The 25,776-nt window shown below is 43.5% G+C and overlaps 1 protein-coding gene across 3 annotated transcripts in view; it reads right to left on the bottom strand.

Moving 5' to 3' along the window:
- BICDL1 (BICD family like cargo adaptor 1) overlaps positions 1-19,568 on the bottom strand; it is an 85,068-nt gene extending 65,500 nt beyond the window's left edge. For 2 of the 3 annotated variants that reach the window (XR_010592744.1, XM_065567838.1), the window contains exons 1-2: positions 18,985-19,526; positions 13,293-13,508 (exon numbers count right to left, since the gene is read on the bottom strand). Coding sequence is in view for 2 of the 3 variants with exons in the window: in XM_065567838.1 (XP_065423910.1) it covers positions 13,293-13,508; positions 18,985-19,398 (630 nt within the window). In the remaining variant the exon portion in view is untranslated. Of the gene's footprint in view, positions 1-13,292; positions 13,509-18,984 lie in introns of all 3 variants that reach the window. The other variant, XM_042841674.2, reaches the window with a different exon arrangement.
- Positions 19,569-25,776: the final 6,208 nt, after the last annotated feature.

The raw sequence follows: 25,776 nt of genomic DNA, 5'->3' as shown, positions 1-25,776 counted from the left end.
CTACAGAGGGCTTATAATATTCCTCAAGAGCTGGTGGAACAATCTGCCTTGGAACCTTTCCCTGCGTTTCCATTCACTTTTACATCCCAGGAAAGAGATGCTTTATGCCTGTGTACTTTATTCTCAGCTTGGCTGGACAAAATATTTCCAAAGCGCATGTCCTTTTAAAGGAATAGAGTTGTGTGTGGATTAAAATTTTTTTTTTAAAGGTGTCTTTATGACAGGGCTGATCTGTTTTTGTTTTTGTTTCCACCCCGCTACCCCGATTTCTTTTTGTATCTTGGAACTTTCTGGAATGTCAACTCTGGTGATCTGTGGTTTTGCTGAAGGATCAGATTGATATTTCAGATGAAGTCTATTGTTAAGCTTTCACAAGATGACTAATGGAACAAGGTGGTTGTATCTTTGACAATGGATCTCCTTTCTCCAAAATGTTAGTTGTAATTAACTACATGTTCACAAAACAAAGAATTTTGTCTAAAGGCCATCCTCAATTGCTAGTCTTTCATGCACAATTCTTGTGAGGTCATTTCACTAGTTCTCCACTCATCACAGAATCTTCCAAGGTAAAAGGACCTGAGTTTTGAATAAAGAAAACAAACCTTGTTTTGAAGAAATATCCCAATATCTTTTAGACCCTATGGTATGTTATGAAACAAAAGGGCACAATTGCAATGCCCTTTCTTTTCAGGGCACTTTTAGACAGATTCTGCTGGTCCAAAGAATACTAAACTTATCACAATGTCCATGTTGTATATAAAAATACTAGTTTCTTTGTGACTTCATTAAGAGAAGTCTGTCTTAGTCTATAGGCTGTCTCTTCATTGCACCCTGTGTAATATCTTTGGTGTAAAGGTTTAAAAAAAATCTTCCTCCTGGATTGGCCGGCATGCCTGGAGATGTACCCTGGAGCTATGCGCCTGGTTTTCTAATATCTCCGATTTAAAGGCAAGGGTGTCATTAATAGTTGTAGGTTAAAAATCCAGCAAGATGTGTAACTTCTGTGTTCTTTAATCCTATTACTAACTCAATCACAAACCTAGGCCAAGTTGTCCCTGTAATTTCCCACTGCAATAATGATGGGTGTCAGTCTATGCATAAATCATCTTTGTATTGTGTTCTTCCATTAATTCTTGAATATTGTCTTGAAGCTACACTGATCAGGAAGGGTGATGGGTCACTAGGTTTTCTAAACTGAAGTTTCAAAATGGCTTATCCATAGCCTTTTCTCCTAGTGTTTATAGGTTAAGGAATTTATGTGCATTTTTATATATCTATCTATCCAGGAGATCAAGAGGAGAATTTAAAAAATTGTTTGAAACCAATACTTCCTCTTGGTCTCCCAATGCATCATCTTATTGATGTTGCACTAGGATCTATATAAGATTCTAATCTATGGCAAAATGTATCAAGTACTTATAAGGCCCTCATCGGATGAGTATATGACCCCATTACCAAAGTATCCGAGCACCTCACAACCTTAAAATATATTAATCTTGTGAGATAGGGAAGTGCTATTATCCCCATCTGAGTTTGTGGGCTACCACCCTTAGGTGGTGGTGCATTTTGGAAAAGAATAGGCAAACAACTTAAACTAAATGTGGTGCTAAACAAAACCAGTTTCCTGAAAGTGGCTGCCCCTAATAACCTACAAAAATGGATATGAATTTTGGAAGGAGATTCATGCTGGGAAAACTTTCCCTGACTAAAATGACTGACACATGGGGCCAAACTCTCCCCTCAATTGCACCCTGAAATCTGATGTCAACCTTACTGACTTAGCCAGGTCACACCAAAGTAAATGAGAGTAGAGAACATGGTCTTCTGTCTGATTACAGATAAACAAATCAGTTAGGTGAGGTTAATTAACAATCAGCCCCAGGCTAATATAATCTAATTCTGAAATTAGCCATTTTGGGAGGGGAAAACTGAGGCGGTTTTGGGCATACTGGGGAAAAATAAGCCTTTGAGGGGCAAGAGAAAAATGCATAGCACCTTGAATGTTCAGAATAGCTGAGTCCAGAATAGGTTTTAGAGAACTTGGATGAAAGTGATAAGGTAGGAAGGGATGTATGTCCAGGACAAGATGATGATGTAATGGCTAGGAAGCTAAGGGCAACCAGTGATTGGCTCACAACACCTGCTTCAGAGCAAACTACCGTACTACTGTTAGTGATCTTCCAAATGGATCCACTAATTGCTATATGAAGGGCAAGTTCAGATGTGAATGGCACATTTTAAGTGCCTGAATATTGGGGGAGAAAATTCCTGCGCCAGATGTATAAACAGTTTTCTTGTGACTTCTCTTCATATACATCATGATCTGTGCAAAAGATGGAAAATTCCATAATTTTTTCTTAAATGTTTAAATGAAAAACATTTAAGATAGACAATTAGAGTGTTTTAGGGACTAGTTACCAAAGCATTAGAACTTTGCTCCCGCTGGGGGTTCTCCTCCTAGTTTTGATCTCTTCCATCCCCCTTCTCTGGACCTTGCATCATGGCAATCCTCCTAGCCATCAAGGAGGGCTGGATGCAACTCCCACCAGAGTTAGTACATGAAGCTCATGTCAGCAGCACTTCCACATGGAGGTGAGCAAAACTGCCTTTGCAACATTTTCTACTGGCTGGGTTGTGAGCTCTGGTATCATAAAGAAATTGCACCAGGTCAGTTTTGTCATTAGCTTGAAAAGTTCTCTTTTCTATATTCAGATTCCAGGGCCAGTTCTAGGCACCAGCAAACCAAGCACGTGCTTGGGGTGGCACAAGTTCAGGGGCGGCATTTCGGCCACCATTTTTATTTTATTTATTTATTTGCTTCTGCAGTTGCGCTCCCGGAGGTGTTTTTTGTGTGTGTTTTGTTTTGGTTTTTTTGCTTGGGGCAGCAAAAAACCTAGAGCCGGCCCTGTCAGATTCTACTCCTAAGCCACCACTATCCATGCAAGTTACTTGTGTCCCCACGCATTTCATTTTGTTCTATAAAATCTGTGTGTCAGACTCCTTTCCCACCCCATCTTCCTCTGCATGCAGTTAGTCTCTCAGATGCACAATAGAAACCTGTCAGATTGCAATACCAGTAACACCTAAAGAAAAATTAGCCTCGCAACCCACCCATTCCCAAATTGCACCACTCAAAAGTGACAGCGCCTTGCACTTTCAGTCAAGTGTACGCTGGCAGTCTTACCCAGCAACTGTCTTGTCTTTCTGTGCCACAATTAGTGTTGCCAATATGTTGGTCTAACTGAGCTCAATCCAGTTCTATAGTTAAATAGTTGTGGAACGTATATCAAAGGTCTGAAAGAAGCTCCAGTTAATCCTATAAGAGTTTCAAATAAGCTGTATTGCTAAACATGATTCTATACAAACAATTGATTAAAGGTTTGGTCTTCGTGCAAGACGACTCTCGTGTTTCATAAGTAACTAGAACACTAGAAGTGCACTCAATAAAGCCAATGGAAAGGAGACCTCACTCTACTCTTGAACTTTTGTGTAGTAAGCTATTTTTAAAATTACTTTTTTATTAAACTAGCCGTTTAAAAGGCCTTTGCTCTCTATATAGGCTCTTTTAAGAGGTCAAATGCTTTAAGTAGGCTCTTCCATAGAGATCTTGGCAAAGCTGAGTTTTGAATAGCCCTGGTTTCAGCTAGAATTGCAATGTGTGGACTCAACACTGTCAGTTTTCTAGAATTTGCTGGAGCAGATTTACAACTGCAAGTATGAATAAGCAAAAATAATATTTTAAAGATTTCCTTTCCTACCCACATCTGATATGCTGCACAAGACAATCCCTATAAACATTAAAATTAGACACGGATTCAAATGAGAACTGCTGAATTTGTTTGGAATGAGAAGGCCAGTAGGAAATTATTTCAGGTCAAAACCCAATTCAATTTTGGTACCAGGTCAGATTCCAAAAGGGCCTATTTTCCAGATGTGTCTCAAGGGGGTAGAAATCTGAAAGCCAGCTCATCCTATGCAATTTCCATCATATTGGGGCAAAAACTCATAAAACTAGCTGAGATTTCAGCACTAAACCCAAACTCTAAGCCCAGATCCAGATTTAGCCTCTCCAACCACTATCTAAAGTATTAGAAAGGTCAGTGAGCTCCAGTTACAGCCATTTATCAGTGAACTACCATACAAATTATGTATGTGATATATCTGCTACTTTGGAAACTAGCACTCAGATGGGGCATACCCCAAAAGAGGCAATGGCTGTGCTCAAGGCAGGGGAGTGGGAATCAGGAGTCCTAGGTCCATCACCAGTTCTGAAAATGTTGTGCTGTGACAGTGGGGGCAAGTTACTGTCACCATTTTGTGTCTTGGTTTCCCCAGTCTACAAAATAGGGAATATAGAAATGCTGTGAGGCTTGTTGGCTCAGCACTGATTCTTGGAGCAAAGGCACTTGTATATAAGTGAGATACGAGACCAAATTCAGCCTGATATAACCAGGTGCAGCTCTCACTTAAGTGAAAGAATTTGCACCTTCTTATCCCAGGCTTAATAGATTTATTATATATAAACAGAAATTCACCACCTTCTTTGTTGTGGGTGGGGAAAAATGCACTTTATCAACGTATTTCAGTAAGGTGAGCCTTGCTAAATTCTACTTGGCCACTTGCCTGGAGCAAATAATTATTTTTGACAGGTGAATAAATTTTTTTTTTCCCCCATCACCTGTTACAATAAGGTATGGGCTTTCGATCTTGGGATGGCAAATCTCCATGACGATTTGCTTTAGGCTTCCAAAAATTAAGGAGAACCTGTTTTCAGATGCAGCCCTACAACATGCACACGTCTAATTCAGGAGATGGGGATGTGCCACTTCCCTGCAGTTATTCATTTAATAGGGATGTCAGACAGTTCCTCACTGACCAGCTTAGACGTCACAACTGCGTCTTCCATGCACTTGCAGCCTGACCGCAGCGGACTCACAAGTGGAATAACAACCTTGTCACCATGGCAACATCACCAGACTGGGACAATGTAATATGCTGTAGCCTAGCAACTGGTGACGGGGCTGCTGAGCAGCTCTGGAAATGGCAAATAGACAGCGTAGAGTGAGATTGATCATCCCCAGGCAAAAGCTGGGATGACGCTGAGCTGAGTACCCTCTCACCCCCGTAAAGCCTTGCTGCAGGAATCCGCTGGGAAAACACCAACATTCCCCCCACCCCGATGGTGCCCAGTGGAGGGATGAGGATGGAAAACACACCTACTACAATCAGCAAACACTCAACACTCCTCCCCTAGAATGTCATCCTGTAAAATCTACCGATCTCCCTCTCCTTTGCCACAAGGCAGGGTGCAGCATTTGCCTAGTTACTATCCTGCCTAGGGATTATCATGAAAATAATAGCACCTTATAGTTACATAGGCTGAAAGGTACTGAAACACTTCACCCAACCTCAAGCTTACATGCAATACCCCTGAAATTCAGCCACAGCTGGGATGAAGGGAGTAGCTATCTGTGCACACAGGCCAGGGAGGACTGCTCCTCCTACCCCCTGTTAAATTTCTCCACTCTGACATTGAGCGCTTTCCCCAAGTATATTTCAATGGAGTTAAAAGATGTGCCCCTGGGGGCTCCGAGAGAGGAAAATCACTCGTTGCTGACAAATATGGAGGCAAGTAACACTTTGATTAAGAAAACTAGGACAAAACCATAAATTTACATCAAGGGCCATGGGATCCTGAATGCCCAGAATGAACAGACAGGACCTCACTTTAAAGGTCTGAGCTGAAATTCATCCTATGCAGTTTACTGAATTTATTTACCTCAAAACAGAGGGCTAACCTGACCCTCCTGGAATTCAAACCTGTGGTTGCAAGCAGTCTCAATACTTCAAACTAGAAGTTTAGATAATTAAGCCATCCCCCATGTAACCAACAGCAAGCCTTTGTTAAGCACACCAATAGGGAGAGATCTACAGTGATCTTAAAAAGAACAGGAGTACTTGTGGCACTTTAAAGACTAACAAATTTATTTGCGCATAAGTCTCTAAGGTGCCACAAGTACTCCTGTTCTTTTTGCGGATACAGACTAACATGGCTGCTACTCTGAAAAGTGATCTTAAAGTGTCATTAAAGCAGTTTATAACCTTAAAACTCCTCTGCATCTCTCTATGAACACCATTGCCTTTCTGGACAGACAAGTGCACAATTTTCACTTACAAATGATTTGAATGTTTCTTAGCATCCATCTATGGCACTGAATCGGCTTGGGGAAGGGCTTTCCAGGAAAGCACACAGCTGTGGCAATGTCCCACAGTTACAGCTTTAGTATAGACAAGTCCCAATAGTCTGATCATGACATGGCATGAAGCGGGATTATTATCTTGGAGTCTTTGCCATGGTGTTAATCAGAAGCCTTTTCTGGCATGGTGAATTCTGCAGAAAATTCCATGTGCATGGAATAAATAGGGTCCTGTAAATGCTGTGGGGATTTTTAGCTATTGGGGAATAGTGGGGCAGTCAAACAGTCCCATACAATTCATAAAGGGCTCGAGCCAAAGCTCAATGAAGTCAATGGGAGTCTCAGTGGCCTTGGATCAGGCCCTTTGACAATGAATATTTTTACTTTTGCAATCTTACCCCCGCTCCCATGTCTAGGCAGAAGTGTGTCCCTTATTGCATATGCAGTATATCAGAACAAGACTTGTCAAGATACACTGACTCAGGTCAGGTGACCTTCAGCCTCTGAACCCAACTTCACATCAATTACAGGCAATGTATACCTGTAGATCAGAGGTGGGCAAACTTTTGGGCCCGAGGGCCACATCTGGGTATGGAAATTGTATGGCGGGCCATAAATGCTCACGAAATTGGGGGTTGGGGTGTGGAAGGTGGTGAGGGTTCTAGGTTGGGGTGCAGGTTCTGGAGTGGGGCCAGACATGAGGAGTTCGGGGGGTGCAGGAGGGTTCTCTGGACTGAGGGGTTCAACAGGTGGGAGAGAGAATCGGGGCAGGGGATTAGGATGCAGCATGGGGTCAGGGGTTCAGACTCCGGGTGACGCTTACCTCAATCAGCTCCCAGAAGCAGCAGCATGTCCCCCCTCTGGCTTCTAGGCGGAGGTGCAGCCAGGCAACTCTGTGCCACAGTTCCCAGCCAATGGGAGCTGCATGGGTGGTGCTTGGGGCGGGGGCAGCACACGGAGCCCGTTGGCTGCCTCTACACATAGGAGACGGAGTGGCGACATGCCACTGCTTCTGGGAGCCGAGTGGGGCAAGTCCCCAACCCCACTCCCTGTTTACAGCTCGAGGGCCACATTAAAATGTCTGGAGGGCTGGATGTGGCCCCCGAGCCATAGTTTGCCCACCCCTGCTGTAGCGCTTCCTGTGCGAAGATTCAATACAAAATCTTCAGTAGCAGGCAGCTGATTACTGCTTCATTAAAACAATTCTAGCCACAACAAAATTAAAACGGTTCTTTAAAAAACAAATCAATGATTAACTTGCAAGCCCCAGGATGCAGAACTGGTAATTCACAGGAAGATCCTTCCAGGGCTGAGGCAACAGAAGTTTGCTCTCCTGTTTTCAAAAAGCTGTGCTAGTCTGAGCTGCCTTAGTAACAGAGGGTAGGTGCCACATCTCCAGATACGTTCTGTCAGGTGATTTGAAACAACTTCATACACAAGACCTAAGAGGCTTCTATTAAACATGTGTTTATGGAATAAATCATTAAACACTATGGATCAAATTCATTCCTGGTGTAATGTCTCCATAACTTAATGGAGTTACACCAGGCCCAACCTGTTTCCCCTAATAATTAGCAACAATGCCAAAAAATGGAAATGCACTCCACAAAGCCAACTTAATATGTATATGTGAACCTAGATGAATTACCTAAAACTTGTATAGTTCCTATACTGCCAGAACCAATAGAAACAAACATTTAAAAAACCCTTCAGCTTACTAAGTGCAAACAGAAAAGTCCACGCTGCTCTGAGTAGGGCAAGGGTAGCCAGAAAAGGTACTCAATAGAAGCGGTTGAGAAAGGATAACGTTATCTGGCCTGCAACTCTGGAATAAAAGCATTTCGCTCCAAGCAAAGGGAAGGCAAAGGGCAAGAAGAGACCTTCACTTCTACTCCAAGATGAAAGTGGGCTGGTACGGACCGGTGCAGTGTACCGGTAAGAAGTGACCGCCGGTACGGGCCCGTACACTGCCAATGATAAAGACTGCCACGGCAGTGCTTTAACACCGCTGCCCCTTTTGCCCCCCTCCTCTCCCAGTGCCACTGGGAAGGGGGGGCAAAAGGGGCAGCTGCCCCAAGGCCCTGCAATTTAAAAGGTCCTGGGACTCCTGGCTGCTGCCGTCGCTACCATGGCAGCGGCCGGAGCCCTGGCCCTTTTAAATCGCAGCCAGAGCCCTGGGCAGCACTGGCTGGGGGAGGCTGACCCCCCCCCCCAGCCCCGCCCCTTCTGCCAGAGGTTCCGCCCCTTTCGGGGGCCTGGAGCCAGGCCTCCATACCAGTAAGACTTTTAAGTTACTTTCACCCCTGCTTCTACTCTTATGAAGCTTCCATCTCTTAATACAGAATCTGAAGAGGAAACACCCATTTAAAAATTGAGACAGATTAGTCACCGAAAGGACGGCACGTGGCTAGTAACTAAAACCTCCTTTGGAGACTTGTACCTGAAGCTGATCTTTCCCAAGTTTTTTCTCTCTACCCTAGAGGGATTGATTGAAATAGTTCATTCATTATAACACCATGTCAGCAGCAAATGTTGTCAGAATATAAAAGCTACAGTGACTCTACTGAAGAACTATCCTAGAGGGAAACCAAGGCAACTTAAGACTTAGCTTTCAGTGTTTAGAGAAAGTGATTCCAGCAACACAAGATAATACACGCTTCTTCCTGCCCCAGAGAACAGATTTTCATTGCAAAAACTACTGGAGCTTGATGTTGTTAAATTACTTCTTAATGCTCCGTGTACTGTAAAAGAAGCTTAACTAAACTGGGAATGAAGCATCCTCATCCAAACTGTAGATGCAGCAACAGGCTACAGCAGTCCATTGCTTGGTAGCAGGAAGTATGTGGGAAAGCCATCTGGTAAAATCTATTTCCGAAACAACACAAAGATTCCTTCAATCACTTCCTGACAGAGGAAGAAGCTAATACTTTCATTCTAAGTAGAAGGTCCTATTATTATTTATATTACAGAAGCAATTACAGGCCTGAGCAGAGATTGGGGTCTGTGTGTTGTTTGCTTTAGATGCACATAGGAAGAGACAGTCCCTGCTCCAGAAAGCCTACCGTCTGAATAGACAAGATAGGAAGTGTAGGAGAAAGGAATCTGTTCACAGATAGGGAACTGAGATAGATTAAGCACCTTCCCCAAGATCACAGAGAGAACCTGCAGTGGACCTGAACTTGGATGTAATGAGCCTGTACCTTAACCATAGTACCATCCTTTGTCTCCTACACTTCATATTTAAACAAACAAATGTTATAATGAATTTCTAAGTCATATTTATGCATACCACTCCCCTGCATTTAGGCAGAATCAGAACTAATCAACTATGTGTCAGACATTTTACTCCTAACAGATATTCTCCTTTACCTCATGTTGGGGCCTGTACCAGATGTATTTCACACATACAAAGTATTATTGTATTAATCCAACATACAACTGAGATTTTAATCCCAAATCAGGAAATTCAGAGGCAAGGTTGCTGTGAAAACCTTAAACTTTCACTTTTGTAATGTATGTATCACAATAGTCTTTCATTATGATCTCAATACTGCCCACCTAAATTCTCCATGAATTTCAAATGGATACAATATTCTTTTTCATTTCCCATTTTAAGCTGCTGAGTAGTGTTGCTCTGTTTTGTAACAAACAGCTACGGCATCCCCCAAGGAGCTACATTTCAAGGGTAGGTTAAGTGCCCGTAATATAATAATATTAACTGTTATTAGTAGAACTTTACACACCTATACCACTTTCTCATCTGAATATCTCAGATCACTTTACAAACATTAATTTACCCTCTCATCACCCCTGTGAGGAAAGAAAATATTATCTTTAGTTTTACAGATGCGGGAAAACTGATGTACAGAGAGCTAAAGTCTACAGCAAAACTACGAACAGATCTTCTGACTTGCAGTCCTGTGTTTTAGCCATAAGACCATCCTTCCTATGTCCTTTAGCTACTCCAGAGCCAGTGTAAGACTCAGTTAATGTTGAAATCTCAGGATAAAAGCAATACAAAGTAATGTAATGCTTGGCACCAAGATGCTATTTAGTAAATGAAATATATAATCTTTCATTCCTATATCTTTAGATGCACATAAAATATGTACAATTTTGTATTGCAATGCAACATTTTATTTTGTTATTTTCTAATTAAAGACCTTAATGGGATAGAAATATTCAAGGGGGCAGAGTTAAGGCTTCTGTGGAAAACTTTGCTCTGAATTTCCTGATTATTATGCAATTAAAGCTTCCACCTTATTGTTGCATTAACATTCTAGTATACGAATCTCTTTTGGACGAAGAAATTATTAAACACACAGAATAAAAAGGCATGTGAAAACCTACAACCAGCCCTGCAGTAAGACTTTATATAGTACTTGCGCTCAAGATCGCAAAAGACACACCTCTTCCTAGAATCTTTTTTCACTGGATGTCTTCCAGTTGACCAGACCTAAGCTTGCTTGGCTCATGAGAGCCCATAGCACTATGGCTCCTGCAGGCTAGTGTTTTTTTTGTTATAGTCACTGAAAGCCTAGGAAATAACATGAACAGGAATCAAAACCAGGTCACTCACATAACACTGCAAAGCACTTCTCCCAGGTCAGATATCACATATATATATCTTCAGAATAAGATACGGGATCATTAAGAGCAACAGTTAGATTACAAAGGAACAACAAATGTAGAACACTAAGCATTCTTAGGTAGTCACTCATCCCTATACTAATCAGGCTTAGATTAAAAAACAGAAATTGGATAAGATGAGAAACAATCTAATTTCAGGCTATTAGACCCTGGCACTTCAACTGCAATTTACCAAGACTCCCATGGCTTCATCCCAGTAAAAACTTATAACAAAAGATGATGATCTAAGATGTATATTAAATGTCAGGAACCGTTGCACAGGTGCCAAACTGAAATGCTGAGAACTACATTGCTGATTAATATCTGAAGTTCACCCAATAAGTTCTCCCCATAAATCCACATTCTTTATCTCTAAGAAGGGGGCTGATTGTCACTGCATATGTGAAGTTCAGCACCAAGACTGACCTTCTAAAGAGATGAGTGGCCCCTCCTCTTCCAGTGTCTTTGTGGGACACACAGGTTCTGTAGAAATGGGTAAGGAGGGACACCAAGCATAGATCTCTGGAAGGAGCAGGGATTTAAAGGACCAAAAAGACCAGTTAGGACTTGGATGGTGGTGGAACACTGTGACTCTTTAGGAAAGGAACTGCCATATGCTATGTTTGTACAGTGCAATGGGGCCCTGACTTAGTGGAGGCCTCTAGGTGTTCCTACGCTATAAATGCTATATAATTATCATCCTGTGTGGCCCAAAGCCCAAGGAAATGTTTGTCCTTTCCTGAATTGTCTTTCAGCTTGTTTTGATGCCTGCAAGTTACAATCCTTTATGTAATTGTCTTAATGACTGGCTGTGAAAAGAGCATGGCAGTGGAAAAGTGATCCTGAAGCTGACAGAAATCTGATTGGGACTAAGTTGACAGCCTGACTCATGTGAAGTCCTAAGCCTCTACCCCCTGCAATATCAAACCTACCCTCCAGAATGTCTCTCTAGTCCTAGATGAAGATCTCAGCCATGGATTCATACCTCTCCTTGACAGAATTGTCAGTGTATGAGCTACAAAGAGCAGATTCTAGATCACTAGGTACTTCTATAGCCCTGTCAGTGTGGTATGAGAGTACTTCACAAACATGAATGAATTTCTCCTCTACACCCAAGGAGCTAGGGAAGGATTATTACACCAATTAAAAATAAAAACCACAGATGGGGAAATCAAACAGATTAAGTGACTTGCCCAATGCCACACAGATAATCTGTGGCAGAGCTGGGAACAAAACCCATAATTTCCCATGTTGCAATCCAATGCCTTAACCACAAGCTCATCTTTTCTCTCATACAGAGACCTTGCAGAAGCTACATACACAAAAAGACAAAGTAAATGCACAGCTGCAGCCGGAGCCCCTGTGTGCAGCTACTGATATTCTCCTGGTGCCAGCGCTGTGGCTCATGCCTTATTTTTCCCTTTACCAACTACTGTGTTCCTATCAGATCTAGACAACGACAGCCTGATCCAAGCCTACACTTTGAGCTGCTGCTTCCCTACTGACCCCAGTTCTGGATCTTTAGCCTGAATCTACACAGTACACTGTACTGCTCCAAGTACTGCACTTGATATGCTGGAGTAATTTATCCCATTCACACGAGACATTCTTGCAAGGGTACTACCATACAGACTATTAGATTTCTATTGGTTCTCTGGGAGTACCATGGAATAAAGGAGGACAAAAGATACAGATTCTTAATTTTCTAAGACAGGTTAGTTTTGGGGCCTGACAACCTTAATCCTCCTTTAAATTATTGAAGGTATGCATTCAATCTAGAAAAATTTCTCATCCTAGTTTTCAGTTTTCAATCCTCCTTCATGCAGCGGGCCAAATTATGTATTTAGTAAAAATCATGCAACCCCAATGAAGTTAGGAGGGTTTTGTATGTTTACCCCTGGACAGAATTTGCCTCAGTGAGGGCATGATCTCAGGGTGACCAATTCTGCCCTCAGTTCTAACAGTATAGATACCATTTAGCTCAATAACTGTCACACCTGGATAACTGGAGGCAGAATTGGGCCTTTGGTGCCATCATTAAATTGACAGTAGATTAGTCTTGCCCTGCATATAGTAAAATATTAATGACACTTCAAGCTGATAGCTGTTTAGAAGTCTTTTAAGTTCCTGGAGAGGAAAAGAGAAGTTGGATGAAAAATATCCATAAAATAAATAGAAAACAGCCTTGATTGCACAACTAACAATATGCGATTGTGTTGTGGATCACCTTGAAGAGCCCATTTTCAGGGTATGAAGTGCAGTTTAAGGACAGTACATCTTGTTAGGGGCACTGATGTAGTTTGACTAGAGACATGGAATAGATTTTTTTTTTTTAAGGGAAGGGTCTCACTCATTTGTGTAAAAGGTTGATTACAGAAGAGTTCAAGACTTTTCCGAATGACAGAGTTGACTAACGATGTGGGGACTTCCACCTCCCCTGCCCCTGTCCCTGCTAGAAGGCCTCACCTTGCTGAGCTGATCCAAGAGTCTTTGGTTCTGTTCAGATAATTCCTGGACGGCTCGTGTTTTCTCTCGATCTGCTTCACGAAGGTGAACCTGCTGCTTCTCCAACTCATCCTGTAGCTGTTTCACATCGCTCTCCAACTCAGACACCCTTCCTTCCCATTCCCCTTCTCTGTTCTCAAACCGTCGCCTTAATTCGTGTTTCTCTTGCTCTAGATGCTAGGTAATAGAAAGAAAGAAAAAGATTATGAAAGCAGAAAAAAAATCAAAGGATGCTGCATGTTCCTACCAGATTCTCCATTCCCAGATATCCCTCATGTTTTCATCAGCTCCTCCCTGTACGTTCATGCAGCAAACACAATATAAGAATTTGCTACTTCTATATGACTTGCAAATCTATATTAGAGTCAAGAAACAGGTACTGAAATCTCTCCCTATTCCAATAATAAATCTGTCCATGTGCTTTGTAGATAAATGGAGGAAGTCAAAAATGCCAAATTTTGTTTTGAGTACCAAGAAACAGCAAAGCAGACTCTGAATGTCAATAAGCAGAAAATTTAGGTCACACAGACCAATTAATAATTTAGACAAACATGAGTCAACCAACAATTTTTTGGGGGGGTCAATCTAGTACCTCCTGTCATTCTTATTCTGCTCTCACAATCAGAGATCTTTAAAACCAGTTCTGTGGTGCTTTAGGCACCCTGCGGTAAAATATGCTTCTTGTCAAGTGGCTCTTACTGTCCTAACTAGGTACATAGTATTACTGCATGCTGTAAAACAGCTATTGTTTTCCACACTAAGGGGGGCGGGGGGGGGATGTATCAGTGGCTGGTGATGTGACTTCTGTACCTAATATATGTATACATATATTTAGGACTAGATTTTCAGAAATTGACTTGACATTTGCAGGCACAATTTTGCATCCACAATTAATTGTTTGTAAAAATCAGATAGTTAGAAGTCTATTAGAATTTGCACGTTTTGCAGGGCCAGTTAACTGAAGGTCTAAAAATGGAGGCTCAGCTAAAGTAGAGCCGAAAATTAGGTCAAACTCCTTCCATAGTATACCCTTTTGCAGAAAAATCCAGGAGGGCTAAAGTTGCTTGGAAAACTCAAGTTCTGAGTGTTTCTGGGGTAACAGAGGCCACATTTGCTTGCCTGCAGACTGGTTCACAGAGTGAAGCCCTTTCCTGTTGATGCTCCAAGATTCTTGGGGAAATCTTGGGTATCCTGAAGGGTGACAGCCTCTTCTTGCTACTCCCTGGGTCCCTTTGTCCCACATGGCAAGCTGGCTCCATCAGAAGCCATGTTGCCAATGCCTCCTCTCCTGAATGTGGTCCTCCTTTCAAGAAAATGTGACAGCATGGGACAAGAGGCCACTGGGATTAATACAGACAGCAATTCCCCATTTTTCCCAGGACACAATCCCACAGCGAACAGGTCACTATCGCCCCATCCCTTCATGTCCATACACCTATGGGGAGAAAAATCACACAGTATATATGTGGAGTGGCTTCTTTGGTGTCTTTAATTCTTTCATTATCTGTACCGTGTTAGCACCTGAGTCTCAGTCATGGATCAGCCCCATTGTTCCAGGAACTGTACAACCGAATAAAGAAAGACAGTCCCTGCTCTGAAGGCTGCCATCTCGATTTTAGAAAAATCTCATGAGGAAAAGTGTTTCCTACTATTTTAACGATGCTACAGTTGCTGCAGTCTATGGGATATATTCTAATTTTAGCAGGTGAGGGGGAGTTATGCATGTATATACCCACACATCAAGCCAAAAATATCCTCCTTTATAGTTCAATATCTCATTCATTGCTAAGCACTGTTCAGAAGGATATGGGGGTGTGTGTTGTGGATAGAAGACTGAACCTCAGCATGGTGAGTATAAGTAGTGCAAACAGATTACAATCAAAATTCTCAGGTGTATAAAGAAAGATATTGAACATAATTCAGAAGCAAACTGTAAGCCTATATACAGGACCAAAATGACTATTTTAAAATATTGTGCTGATTTGCTACAAAAAGATTAAATAAATGGAAGAGGTGTACAGCAAATGGGAATCATATTGATTCGGGGAATGTAGTTAGTAGGAAGACCTAATAGCTCTAGCCTAGTTGTCTGGTGAAGGAGATACAATAAAAGGTATTGTGGGATACCACTGCAGAGTCAAAAGAGTGGAATCCATCAAGATGGGCTGACTAGATTTGTGTTTGCCCCTATCATTTTTTTTTTTCATTTTTACATTTTTTTTGTCTCAATAACAGACTCTTCCTATAATCAATCCTTCCCCAAACCTGGAATCCTGTAAGTTGGATGGAGATCTCCAGTGCATTTCCATGCTATTTAGTACTGACAGGAGTGAAAGAACAGACTGTTCTAATTGATATTTCTTTTCTAGCATTTATTTCTACTCAGAACTGAATTCTAGAAAACATTCCATTCTGAAAGTGTGCTTCCTCATCCAATTAACTGAGTTGGGTCTGTCCTGACTTAAAAAGACAGGAGTAAGTGCGGGGGTTGCCTTATTGACAATGAGAAGCTGCACTGCAAAATGCTGGAAAAAGGACACAGAACAGGAACAGAGGCATTAATTAATTGTTTTAACCCCTTGCAGAGGGTAACAATGAGATTCGGAGAACATCCCAACTATAAGAAGATCTGGATTCCATATTTGGAAATGAATGTAAACTCTGACTCAGCACTGAGGTCTGTCAAAGTAGGTGTGCTTGGTACCAAATGCAGAACCTTAGTAAAACTAGGCCATCAAACACACAGAGAACACTTTTGGAGATAACAAAGAGCTAATTGTGCATTGTGTGTGTGTGTTTTCAGAGAAAAACAAACGTATGAATCTGCAAAGAATCGAGAGAAAGAGCGTATATAGATTTATAGCTGTTTTGGTGACGCCAGAAGAGCAGACCAGTGCATTGTTAGCTGGGAAATGGATACACTGGAGAAACTGCACTGAATTCTCAGCATTAGCTCTAAACAGTTAACTTGGGAGGAAAGGAGGAAAAGTTTCTTGAAACTTGCTATTTAACAGCAGTAAATCTGGGTGAAATGTAACTAGGGTGATTCAGCTAACAGCTCAGTTTCAAAAAGCAGCACTAATAAATTCTACAAAGGGAGAGAGAAAATGCAATATAGGGAAATGGATAAAATAAGCACAGATCTTTTCCTTTCCCTGCCCCCCAGTCTGCTCCTGCTCCCATTGAAGTGAATGGAAGTTTTTCAATAGACTAACTTTTAGCTTGATGAACACAGGATTATCAATGTTTTTTGCAGTATTGTGTAGCCACGTTGGTCCCAGGATATGACATAGTCAAGATATTATCTCAAAATACCCTGTCTCTCAGGTTAAAACAAAAGCAAATCTAACTATTAAACAATGCACTGGGAGTGAAAAGGGCTAAATATTAAAAACACGTACTTGGGGGAACATGAAAGTAATAAATAGTGTAATTAAACAACATTTTGAACAAATGTCACCTTCACTACTGTTGCTATCAGAAGAGTAAAATTACTGAAGTTTTACTATGGAGATAAAGTTATTGGCTATAGTAAAGTATTGGGTTTAATAACAAAAAGACAGATATCCCTTTCGGATGAAAAAGCTCACAGAACAAAGGACTTTGGTACTTACAGTAAATTCACAAATCTGCTTGAATTTGCAAAGATATATGACTCCACAAGGAAGACAGGAATGTGCTGAAGTGTACACACAGGGTCAGGGTCGGGTAATGGTTTAAATTAGAATGTTGATCTGTCACTGTTCAAACTAGCTCTAAAATGGTGTTCCCTGGGTTTAGTATTTTCAACAATATTCACTGGTGAAATTAGAAACTTCTAGTGTAAATCTCTAAGCAAAGAACTGGTGTAATAGTAATACTTTATAGAGTTGCGTAATAGAATTGGTCCAAGAGAAGCTGCCGGCACAAGCCCTTTCATTTATAATCACTCCATTTCAACCTAAAAATCAATACATAGCTCAATCCACTGAGTTCCTAGCAAACAGCTTTTCCCAGCTATTTATAGGTATTTTCAAAGCAGACAGTTCACACACACATATACCATTAAGGTTATCTGCTGGCATATGTTATCCATAATAGCCAATTGCTAAGGCACAAAGATTATGTACACAGTACCTTCTACTTTAAGTTTCAATTCTGAAATATTCCTGAATCTAGACTTTAAAAAAAAAAGTGGGTGTGTCCACAGTTAAAATGTACCTACTGTTCTACCTCCTTGTGCAGGGTCAGCACCTACTTCACAGACCTTTAAGCACATTATGTTGTAGTCTGAATTGGTACAAATTATTCAAAGTTCTACACCATAAACAAAATTGAAAGGAGGACTAATTTTCCCTTTATTGCATAATTAATTTTTTCCCAAATAGTTTTTTTCCTATCATCAGCATGGGGGATTTTCAGTTGATGCCTTGTTGAAGGCCTTTCCAGGTCTGTCTTGGGTTCTCCCTATATAATAACCATGTGCCTCATCTCCAGTAAACACGAGAAAAGAATTACTGTTTCCTAGAAGACCAACCACTCCAGAGAAATGTTTTAAAGACAGCAGGTGGGCATAATTTGTAACTGAAATGCCTTCATGCAGTTCCATATGTTCCAGTAGACTATCCAGGTGTTCAATTAGATACAGGTTATACAAAACCGCTACAAAATTAACCTCAGATGATTTCATTTCCATTAACTATAGTTCCCATGTCAGGTTCTGGTAGGGCTGTAAACAGATTTTTGCAATGTTGTATACCTTATCTTTGGGCAATCAAAGGTATTCATGGTTTCCTCCCATCCTCCATAGCCCTAAGACAGGAGGTCAAGGCAAGAGCATCTCTAGGTTTCAATATAGAAATCTTCTTTTAGAAATAACTAACCCTCGTAGTATAGAGTTCATATGTATACATATTCTACACATTAACAGCACAGTACACGTTCAAAGTAAATTAGATAAAAAGGACTTGTGCCTGAAACCTACAAACAAGTCCCCAAAAGTTACCTTTAAAGAAAAAGTAATCTGGGTGAAGATGGAAAAGGGAGGACGTTCTTTACTTGTGCCTTTACAATACAATAATCTAGCGGTGCCCCTGAATTTAGCATTGCCAGCTTGTGGCCAATGAGCAGCTGAGACACACAAAAACTTGCTGCGAAGAAAGGCCTCCTCCATGCTTTTTAAAGGAGCTCAAGTCTCCCTGCTCCTCCGACCTCCCGCTGCCTCTCTCTCTCTAGTCCTTGGATCCGGGGTACTTCCCACCCCGAGTGCCAATGCATCTCCTTCCTTTCACCAGCCAGGGCCTGCAACTTAGGTGAAACGCTCGTCGTTATCCCTGGAACCCAGGTTTCTCCCCCTCCCGCCTCCTCTTACAGAGTCCCTCAAGGGCAGGTTTCCAGAACCAAGTTCTCACTTGCTCCCACATTACTGTCACTGGAGACTAGGGCTTCTCGCCCCACCCGGCACGCGGCTCCGAAGCTCACATCTTCTGCCCCCCAACCCAGACAGTCAGTGAGGCTGGAGTCACCCCAGCTCACCCCCCTGCTTGTCCCTGGAGCGCAGCTCGCCACCTACCCTGCCTTGTCCCGCATGCGAGTGTCCCTGAGGCCGGCTCTTCCCCTAGCCCAGCTCGTCCAGCGCCCAGGTCCTGCTCCCCCCCGGCCCCCAGCCCCTCACCTCCAGCTTGTCGGTGAGCTCCTGGTGCATCCGCTCGTACTGCCGGCTGATGTCCTGGTTCCTCTCCAGCAGCGCCTTCCCGAGCCGGGCGGCCAGCACCAAGTCCTTCTCCTTCTGCCTGATCAGCGAGAGCAGCTCGGGCTGCTGCCCGGCCGGGGCAGGCCCCGCGTCCTGCTCTCCGGCTTGCTGCTGCTGCCGTTGCTCCCCGGCGGCGGCCAGGAGAGCCAGCTCCTCCTCCAGCGCCAGCTCCAGCTCCCCCGGGCCGCCCTGGAGCGGAGCTAAGGCGGCCGCGGCGGCTGCGGGGCTCCGGGCGGCTCCTGCTCCCGCGGCGCCCTGCAGCTCCATGCAGCAGGCGCTGTCCAGCTCCGCTGGTGCTGAAGCGGCGCCCGCCAAGCCCAGGCAGTACGCGGCCATGGCCCGCCCCTCGTGCGCTCCAGGCTGCGGGGGCAGGCGAGCCCGGCCCCCGCCGCTGGGGCTGCCTCTGCCCCTTCTCCTCCCGCACGCTGGGCTGCGCCAGGAGCCTGCCCCGCGCTCCGTGCCCGCGCCGAGCCGCCGCCGCGCGCGCCGCCTCCCGGGAGGACGCGGGGAGCCGCCTTAGCCGCCCTGTTGCCGGAGCCGGGCTGTCTCAGCGCGCGCGGGGCGCCCCGCTGCTGCTGCTGCTGCTGCCGCCGGCCGCGCTCCGCAGCGCCGCTGCCCGCGCCCCATCTCCGCCGCGGCGCCTGCAAAACATCGCGCTGCAGCAGCGGCTGCAGGAGCCTCGGAAGCCGGCGGCGCGGCCACCCCCCTCCCAACCCCGAGCCCTGACGACAGCAAACACCTGTTCTCCGAGGGGCTCTGATTCGCCGAGCCGGGTAGCTCCATAGGCCGGCACCCAGGTGCTGCCCTGATTAACCCCTCCGTGCCCCGAGCCTCGCCGCACTGCTCAGAACATTCCCTCCCCCAGACACACGCAGGCGCCGGGGCCCCTTCCAGACAGCCCACCTTGGACTGACACCCAGGCACAGGCTGCCCTCGGGGTGGGGCCGGAGTACTCGGCCCTTACCCTGTATATAGTGCGCTAGGTCTTCTCCAGCCAGCCCATAACGAACAGCACAGCACAGCCCTATGATGGGGCCCCTTAGCGCCCCTCGCAGTGCCCGGGGCTGTGCTGTCTCACTACGGGGCCTTCAGCTCCGGAGTGCCTACGGGAAGAGATGAGACTGAGCCTAAACCTGCCACTTCATACTACATAGGAAGCTATTAGTGAGCAAAAACAGACAAAAGCAAAGAGTTCAAGCCAGCCCAAGGCAAACCTTACTGGCAGTATTTGCCATCTAAGATGTCGTGATGTCAGGTGCCCTCAAAATTACCTCAGATTAGTTTTTAAAATGCCCTACAGATATTTCTTTATAATAATGCTACTCACTTTAACAGGGGTAACATCTCCAAAGCACTTTACCAATGTTACCTAATCCTAATATTCTGCATTTACATAGCAGCTTCCATCTGAGGACTCAAAGCACTACATTACCATTGGTAAATTAAACCTCACAGGCCCCCTGGCCTAAATGTTATTCCCATTTTACAGACAATGAAACAGGCAGAAAGCATTTAATTTACTTGCCCAATACTACACAGCAAGTCTAAAACAGAGTCAAAATTCCTTCTCAAGGAGTTCTTCACTCCCAGGCTTGCTCAGTCCACTAAACACGACTACTTCTATTGTTATAAACCACAATCCTCTTAAAACCTGCCAGATTCCAATAACAGCCCTAATGTTGAATTTCATCCTGCCTAAGATTGGTTCCTGAAAATAAGAATCTTTATGGTTCTCAAATCATTCAGAACTCATCTTTGGATGAATCATAATCTAAAATATTTTTCTTAGACATGGTTCTTAAAGCTCAGGCAGTATGGTTTACTGGTCAAAGCAGGGGACTGGGATTCAGCAGGACTCCTGGGTTCTATTTCCAATTTACCAGTGACTTGCTCGTTATGCTGAAGCAAACTACAGAGGTCCTCATTTTCAAAAGTGGCCTCTAGTTTTGGATTCCCAACTTTGGACAGATACGGCTCAACTGGAATTGTACCTACTCAGCCTTCCAAAAAACCACAATTTATGTGTCTGAAGTTGAGCAACAAAAAGCGAGGCACCAAAAGCTAGAGGCTACTTTTGAAAATGTGGCGCTTATTCTCTCAGTTTATCATTGTATTGATCTGGAAAATTAATGACTTAACAATGTCTACTTTGTAGGCATGTTGTGAGAATTACTGTAAGAGTGTCTCTGATTTAGGATACTAATGACACAATCAAAACACTAATCTGTTAGTAGAACTGCTGTGATGGGGCATCTGCCCCACACTGGCATGGAAGGGGTTAATAGACCCCTAAGGAGGCTGTGCAGGAAGCAGCCAATAGGGAGAGGCTGTGAGAAGTAGCCAATCAGGGCCCAGCAAGCCCATATAAAAATAGGGCAGGGGAGAGTAGAATTAGTTACTCTCTAGATCTCCAGGAGGGAGGATTGGGGGCCTTGTTTGAGCGAGCATGTAATCTGGACAGAGTAGTGCTAGGCAGGAATAGGGGAGTGGGAGGGAGCTCCTGTCTGCTAGGAGTGGTATGCTGTGCCCCTGGAGTAAGGGTGAAGAAGATGCTGGTGCTGTGGGGAAGTGGCCCAGGAAAATGTACTGAGGAGTTGGAGGGGATGCGACATGTGGCTGCTATCTACAGGGTCTCTAGGTGGCCCTGGGACCTGCCACTCACCACTGGGGAAGTGGCAGGACAATTGACTGCAGTTGCCACTGGTGAAGTGGCTGGACAGTTGACTGCAGGGCCCCTGGAAGGGGGGAAGCACAGATTGTGATGTGGCTGGAGGGCTGTGTCATGAAGAGGACACTGCAGTCCTGGGAGTGACATGGATCCAAGAGCAGATGTGATGGTGGGCCAGGCACCATTGGGTGAGGGTGTACTGACTGGCAGAGCTCATCTCCAAGATGGCCAGCAGGCGGCACCAGCATGGTGAGTGAAGCCCTGCCACAATTGCCTTTAATGAATTAGGGGTGGGAAAGGCATTTCAAAAAAGCTTATAATTGTAAAATATAACATTCATTAACTGAATACTAGAATTTCTTTAAAGAATTAAAACAAATGTTTGGAGAATCCCATTTCATCATCTTAATAAGAGTGTGTGAAAAACTAACACTATTGGCTAAACCAGTGGGGCATCACACATGTACAAATTCACCAAAATGTGGTTGACATTTCTTTTTTTAATGCTGAAAGGAAGAGTTCACAAGTAGAAACAGACTTTTTTACACCCACAAATCCTCTTCCATATCTGGCATAAAACTGAGATCTGATCCTTGTAGGTCCCCAAGCCAAGGAAAATACCATCCTACCCAAATATCTCTAAGAGAGCCTTGCACCCCTTAGAGTGCCATTATGTTATCCTAAGCCCTTCTTGCCCTTTTGGAGGCCTTGGTTAGGCTTGCTAGGCTAATGAGGTGCCCCTCAGCATCTTTATGGCCAGCAGTTTAGTTTGGATAGCTGACTACAACTCCCAACAGCCACTGGGGCTTGCTATCAATTGAAGATTATTACTTTTGTACTAGGATAAAGTTCATTTTAAAGGCAGCCTCAGTGACTGCTGGGAGTAGTAGTCAACTCTAGGATTAAGTTTCCTCTCTGGAAGGAGACACCGCAGAGGAGTCGGGAACCATCAAATAGCCAAACACCCCAATAAAGATCTCAAGGGAATTTTGCTAAGGGCCCAGGCCCCACCCTTTTTGGTGGGGGAGGGGAAGAAGGAAAGTGGTGCTGAGATTTCAAATTATCACCATTTAAAAAAATGGTGTCATTTTAGCTGTGGTTGAATTGAGACCCCTTTAAGGAAGACTACACTCCTGTAGGAAACAGGAGTTTTACACAGTTTTATCCCGTTAAAGGTTGCCTCTAAATTCCCAACCCGTCCAGGGGACTCACTTGAATTCAGTCTATCTCTATACATAACTGCATATATATGAATACTAGGACATAGAATTAGCCCCACCCTCCAACTAATTACATCTCACAATTGAGCTATATCTCTTCCTAGTGCTCATGAAGGTGTCAGATTGGGAGCCCTAAAAATCTTCTGTTTATCCACAGATAGGATATAGCATGAGTTGTGGAAATGCAAACTTCCCTCTAGCTTTCTGCCAATGGCCCTTAACTCTGCATTAGGAGAGTAACTTTGAAGGTAACTTACCCAGCATGCCTACTCAGTCCTTGGGCTTTTTCCTAACAATGTCAGTTAATGTGAACTGTGGTGGAGTTTGTGATATGAATACCTGTTCACTAAGAACTAGACTGAGATGCTTTAATTCATTTCATACAGGCCACCAAGAGCCATCAAATGGTATTAACTGTTGGTCATTATTACCCAGAACTATATTCGAACCAGTAATTTAGAGGTGAAAGGCTCTGTATCCCATTATCAATTTTCAGTCATCCAGTTCCTAAGACCTGTTTTTTAATCAACAGAAGTTTGATTGGCAACCAGGGCTCACTTTACTGCAAAATGATCCTGTACAATATTATATTCCTTAAAAGAACCTCTCCCCAGAACAGAAACCATACCATTACTAGGTAGGCTAGGTTTCTTCTTAACTAGGCGAGGTAATTTAAAATCCAAACCGATGATGTGCACCTTCTGCTGGAATAGCCTATTATAACAAAGCAAGCCTTCTGGTGTGGTTAATGAAATCCATTGTGGCATTCCTTTTCATCTCTAATGCCTCCTTCAGTGTATAAAATAAAGAGATTATACTGAGAAGATATTAATCCCCCCAAAAAGCCTCAAACAAAACTCTTAACTCTAGCTGTTGGATACGTGGGAGAGATGACTGCCTGGGAGGAGAAATAGACACACCTAAACAGCATTTATTACAGATATGTTAACGCCATACTCGTACGTTCTAGTTCAACATGCTCAGTTTTCATTTGTGCCCAGCTAACCGCACAATGTTCTATGTAATACATTTGACTCAGTTTATATTAATGCTTTAACTGCTTGGCTATCTATTAATCTCCATGTCAGAAAATCCATCACTGCCCTCAGAATTTAATTATTGATTGCCATTATTAGAAGTAGATTACTGAATTGCTTTAACTCCTTTATTCATTACCCTTCCTTTATTGTATCGTGCACACTGTTTTAATGGAGTAAAAATATTTACATAAAAAGCAGTTAAAGATAATTTATCTTGTATTGTTATAGTGGCTTTCATCCAGAAGGATTCCAAAGTACTTAACAATCTAGAGCTGGGATTTTCAAGTCTATGGGAGTTAGGCACTCAACTCCCACTGACATTCAAAGGGAGTTGGTCCCTAACATTCTTAGTGCCTCTGAAAAATCCTAGCCTAGAAAAACAAGAAGCATTTAATGGAAGCAAGTAAAAACATTTTGGGAGCCATCAATGCCCATGTAGTGAGAATTCAAGAAAATTGGTAAACTGGATTTTGATCCAAGGATTTCTTCAGTGTCCAGAAGAAGCATGAAATGTGCCTGCACATAAAACTGCAAATATTTTTAAACATGGACATTATTACACGGGTGATAGTAGCAGGCAGCCACATTCCCTGAAGAGACAGAATGGGTTGGCCCATTTAACTATGCAGAGTTGATGCCAAAGTGAGAAAGAGGAAATTATTTGCCAGTTAATTTTGTCTGCTGTAAATGACATCTTCCTCATCATACAGCTATATAATTTTTTTTGGTCCAGAGAGTAGCAAGTCTCAACCTATGGTATAAGTAAACAAGGATGAAAATATGACATCTGTCAGTTGGTGTGTAAGCAACAGGATATTCGCATCCTTCTTAGTCAGAAACTTCCACTGGTGTAAAATTGGAACAAGCAACAAGGTAGGCTAACCTGGAGCGGGTGGGGGAGAAGAGAACCACAAACATGGCTAGTAATCAGGAATTTCATCTCCTTTTCTCCCTGGGATAGATATTGCAACCCCATGCAGTGTCTTTTGGGACCACTGCATTAAATTTATTAATGTTTTCTGTATGATCCAGGAACTGGAAAATAATAGGGGGTGGGGAGGGTTGATTATCCCTGGAGTTCTTTACAATCCCAGAGAAGCACCACCCCCTGTGGTGGTTTGCATATAGTGGTTCAGGCTGGATTTTTCCAGAGACTAGGAAACAAAGGGCTTTTGATATAAAAGAATAAGTATTAGAGTGTATAAAAAAGTGTACTACCCCCTTCAGGGATAGGCTGGAGCCTGCAGCCTTGGGATAGTCAAGGAGGAGATCCCTGTGCCCTGCCCTAGGGGCTGAGCCATAAAAACAGAAACGGGAAGTAGAGCAGTGGATGGGAAGGGGGAGTAGAAGTTGAGCTGCCTGAAGCAGGTGATAGTTGTGCTTGCCTGTATTAGGAGACAAACTGAACCTGACACAGGGACTTTGGTGTAGACTGTAAGTGTGGGAGCCCCGTATTGGAGTCCTGATGAACTGTTTGTTGCCAGGATTTCTGTTCTGAAACCTGATTATTATATGTCAATGTGTTGGCTTTTCCTTGCCCTGGGTGGTTAAAGTGAATCCACTGTTGCTCCACATGGGGAAGCGAAGGTGAGGCACACCTGCAGTGCCTCACTGTTCGGCAGAGGTCTGATTAGCAGTTGTCTACGTCTTTCCACTGAGCTTGAACTGACTCATGAGTCTTCCTGTTGAGTCCCACAATGGACAAGCCTGCGGGTCCTAGGGGGAAGACCACAACCTTTGCTGAAGGGTTGGAAAGACTGGCACATCCTACTCCTCTGTGCTGGAG

Source organism: Chrysemys picta, chromosome 15 (genome assembly GCF_011386835.1).
Source record: "Chrysemys picta bellii isolate R12L10 chromosome 15, ASM1138683v2, whole genome shotgun sequence".
Lineage (NCBI taxonomy): Eukaryota > Metazoa > Chordata > Testudines > Emydidae > Chrysemys > Chrysemys picta.
Note: the sequence above shows the minus strand (reverse complement) of the source record. Positions and strands in the feature narration are given on the sequence as shown.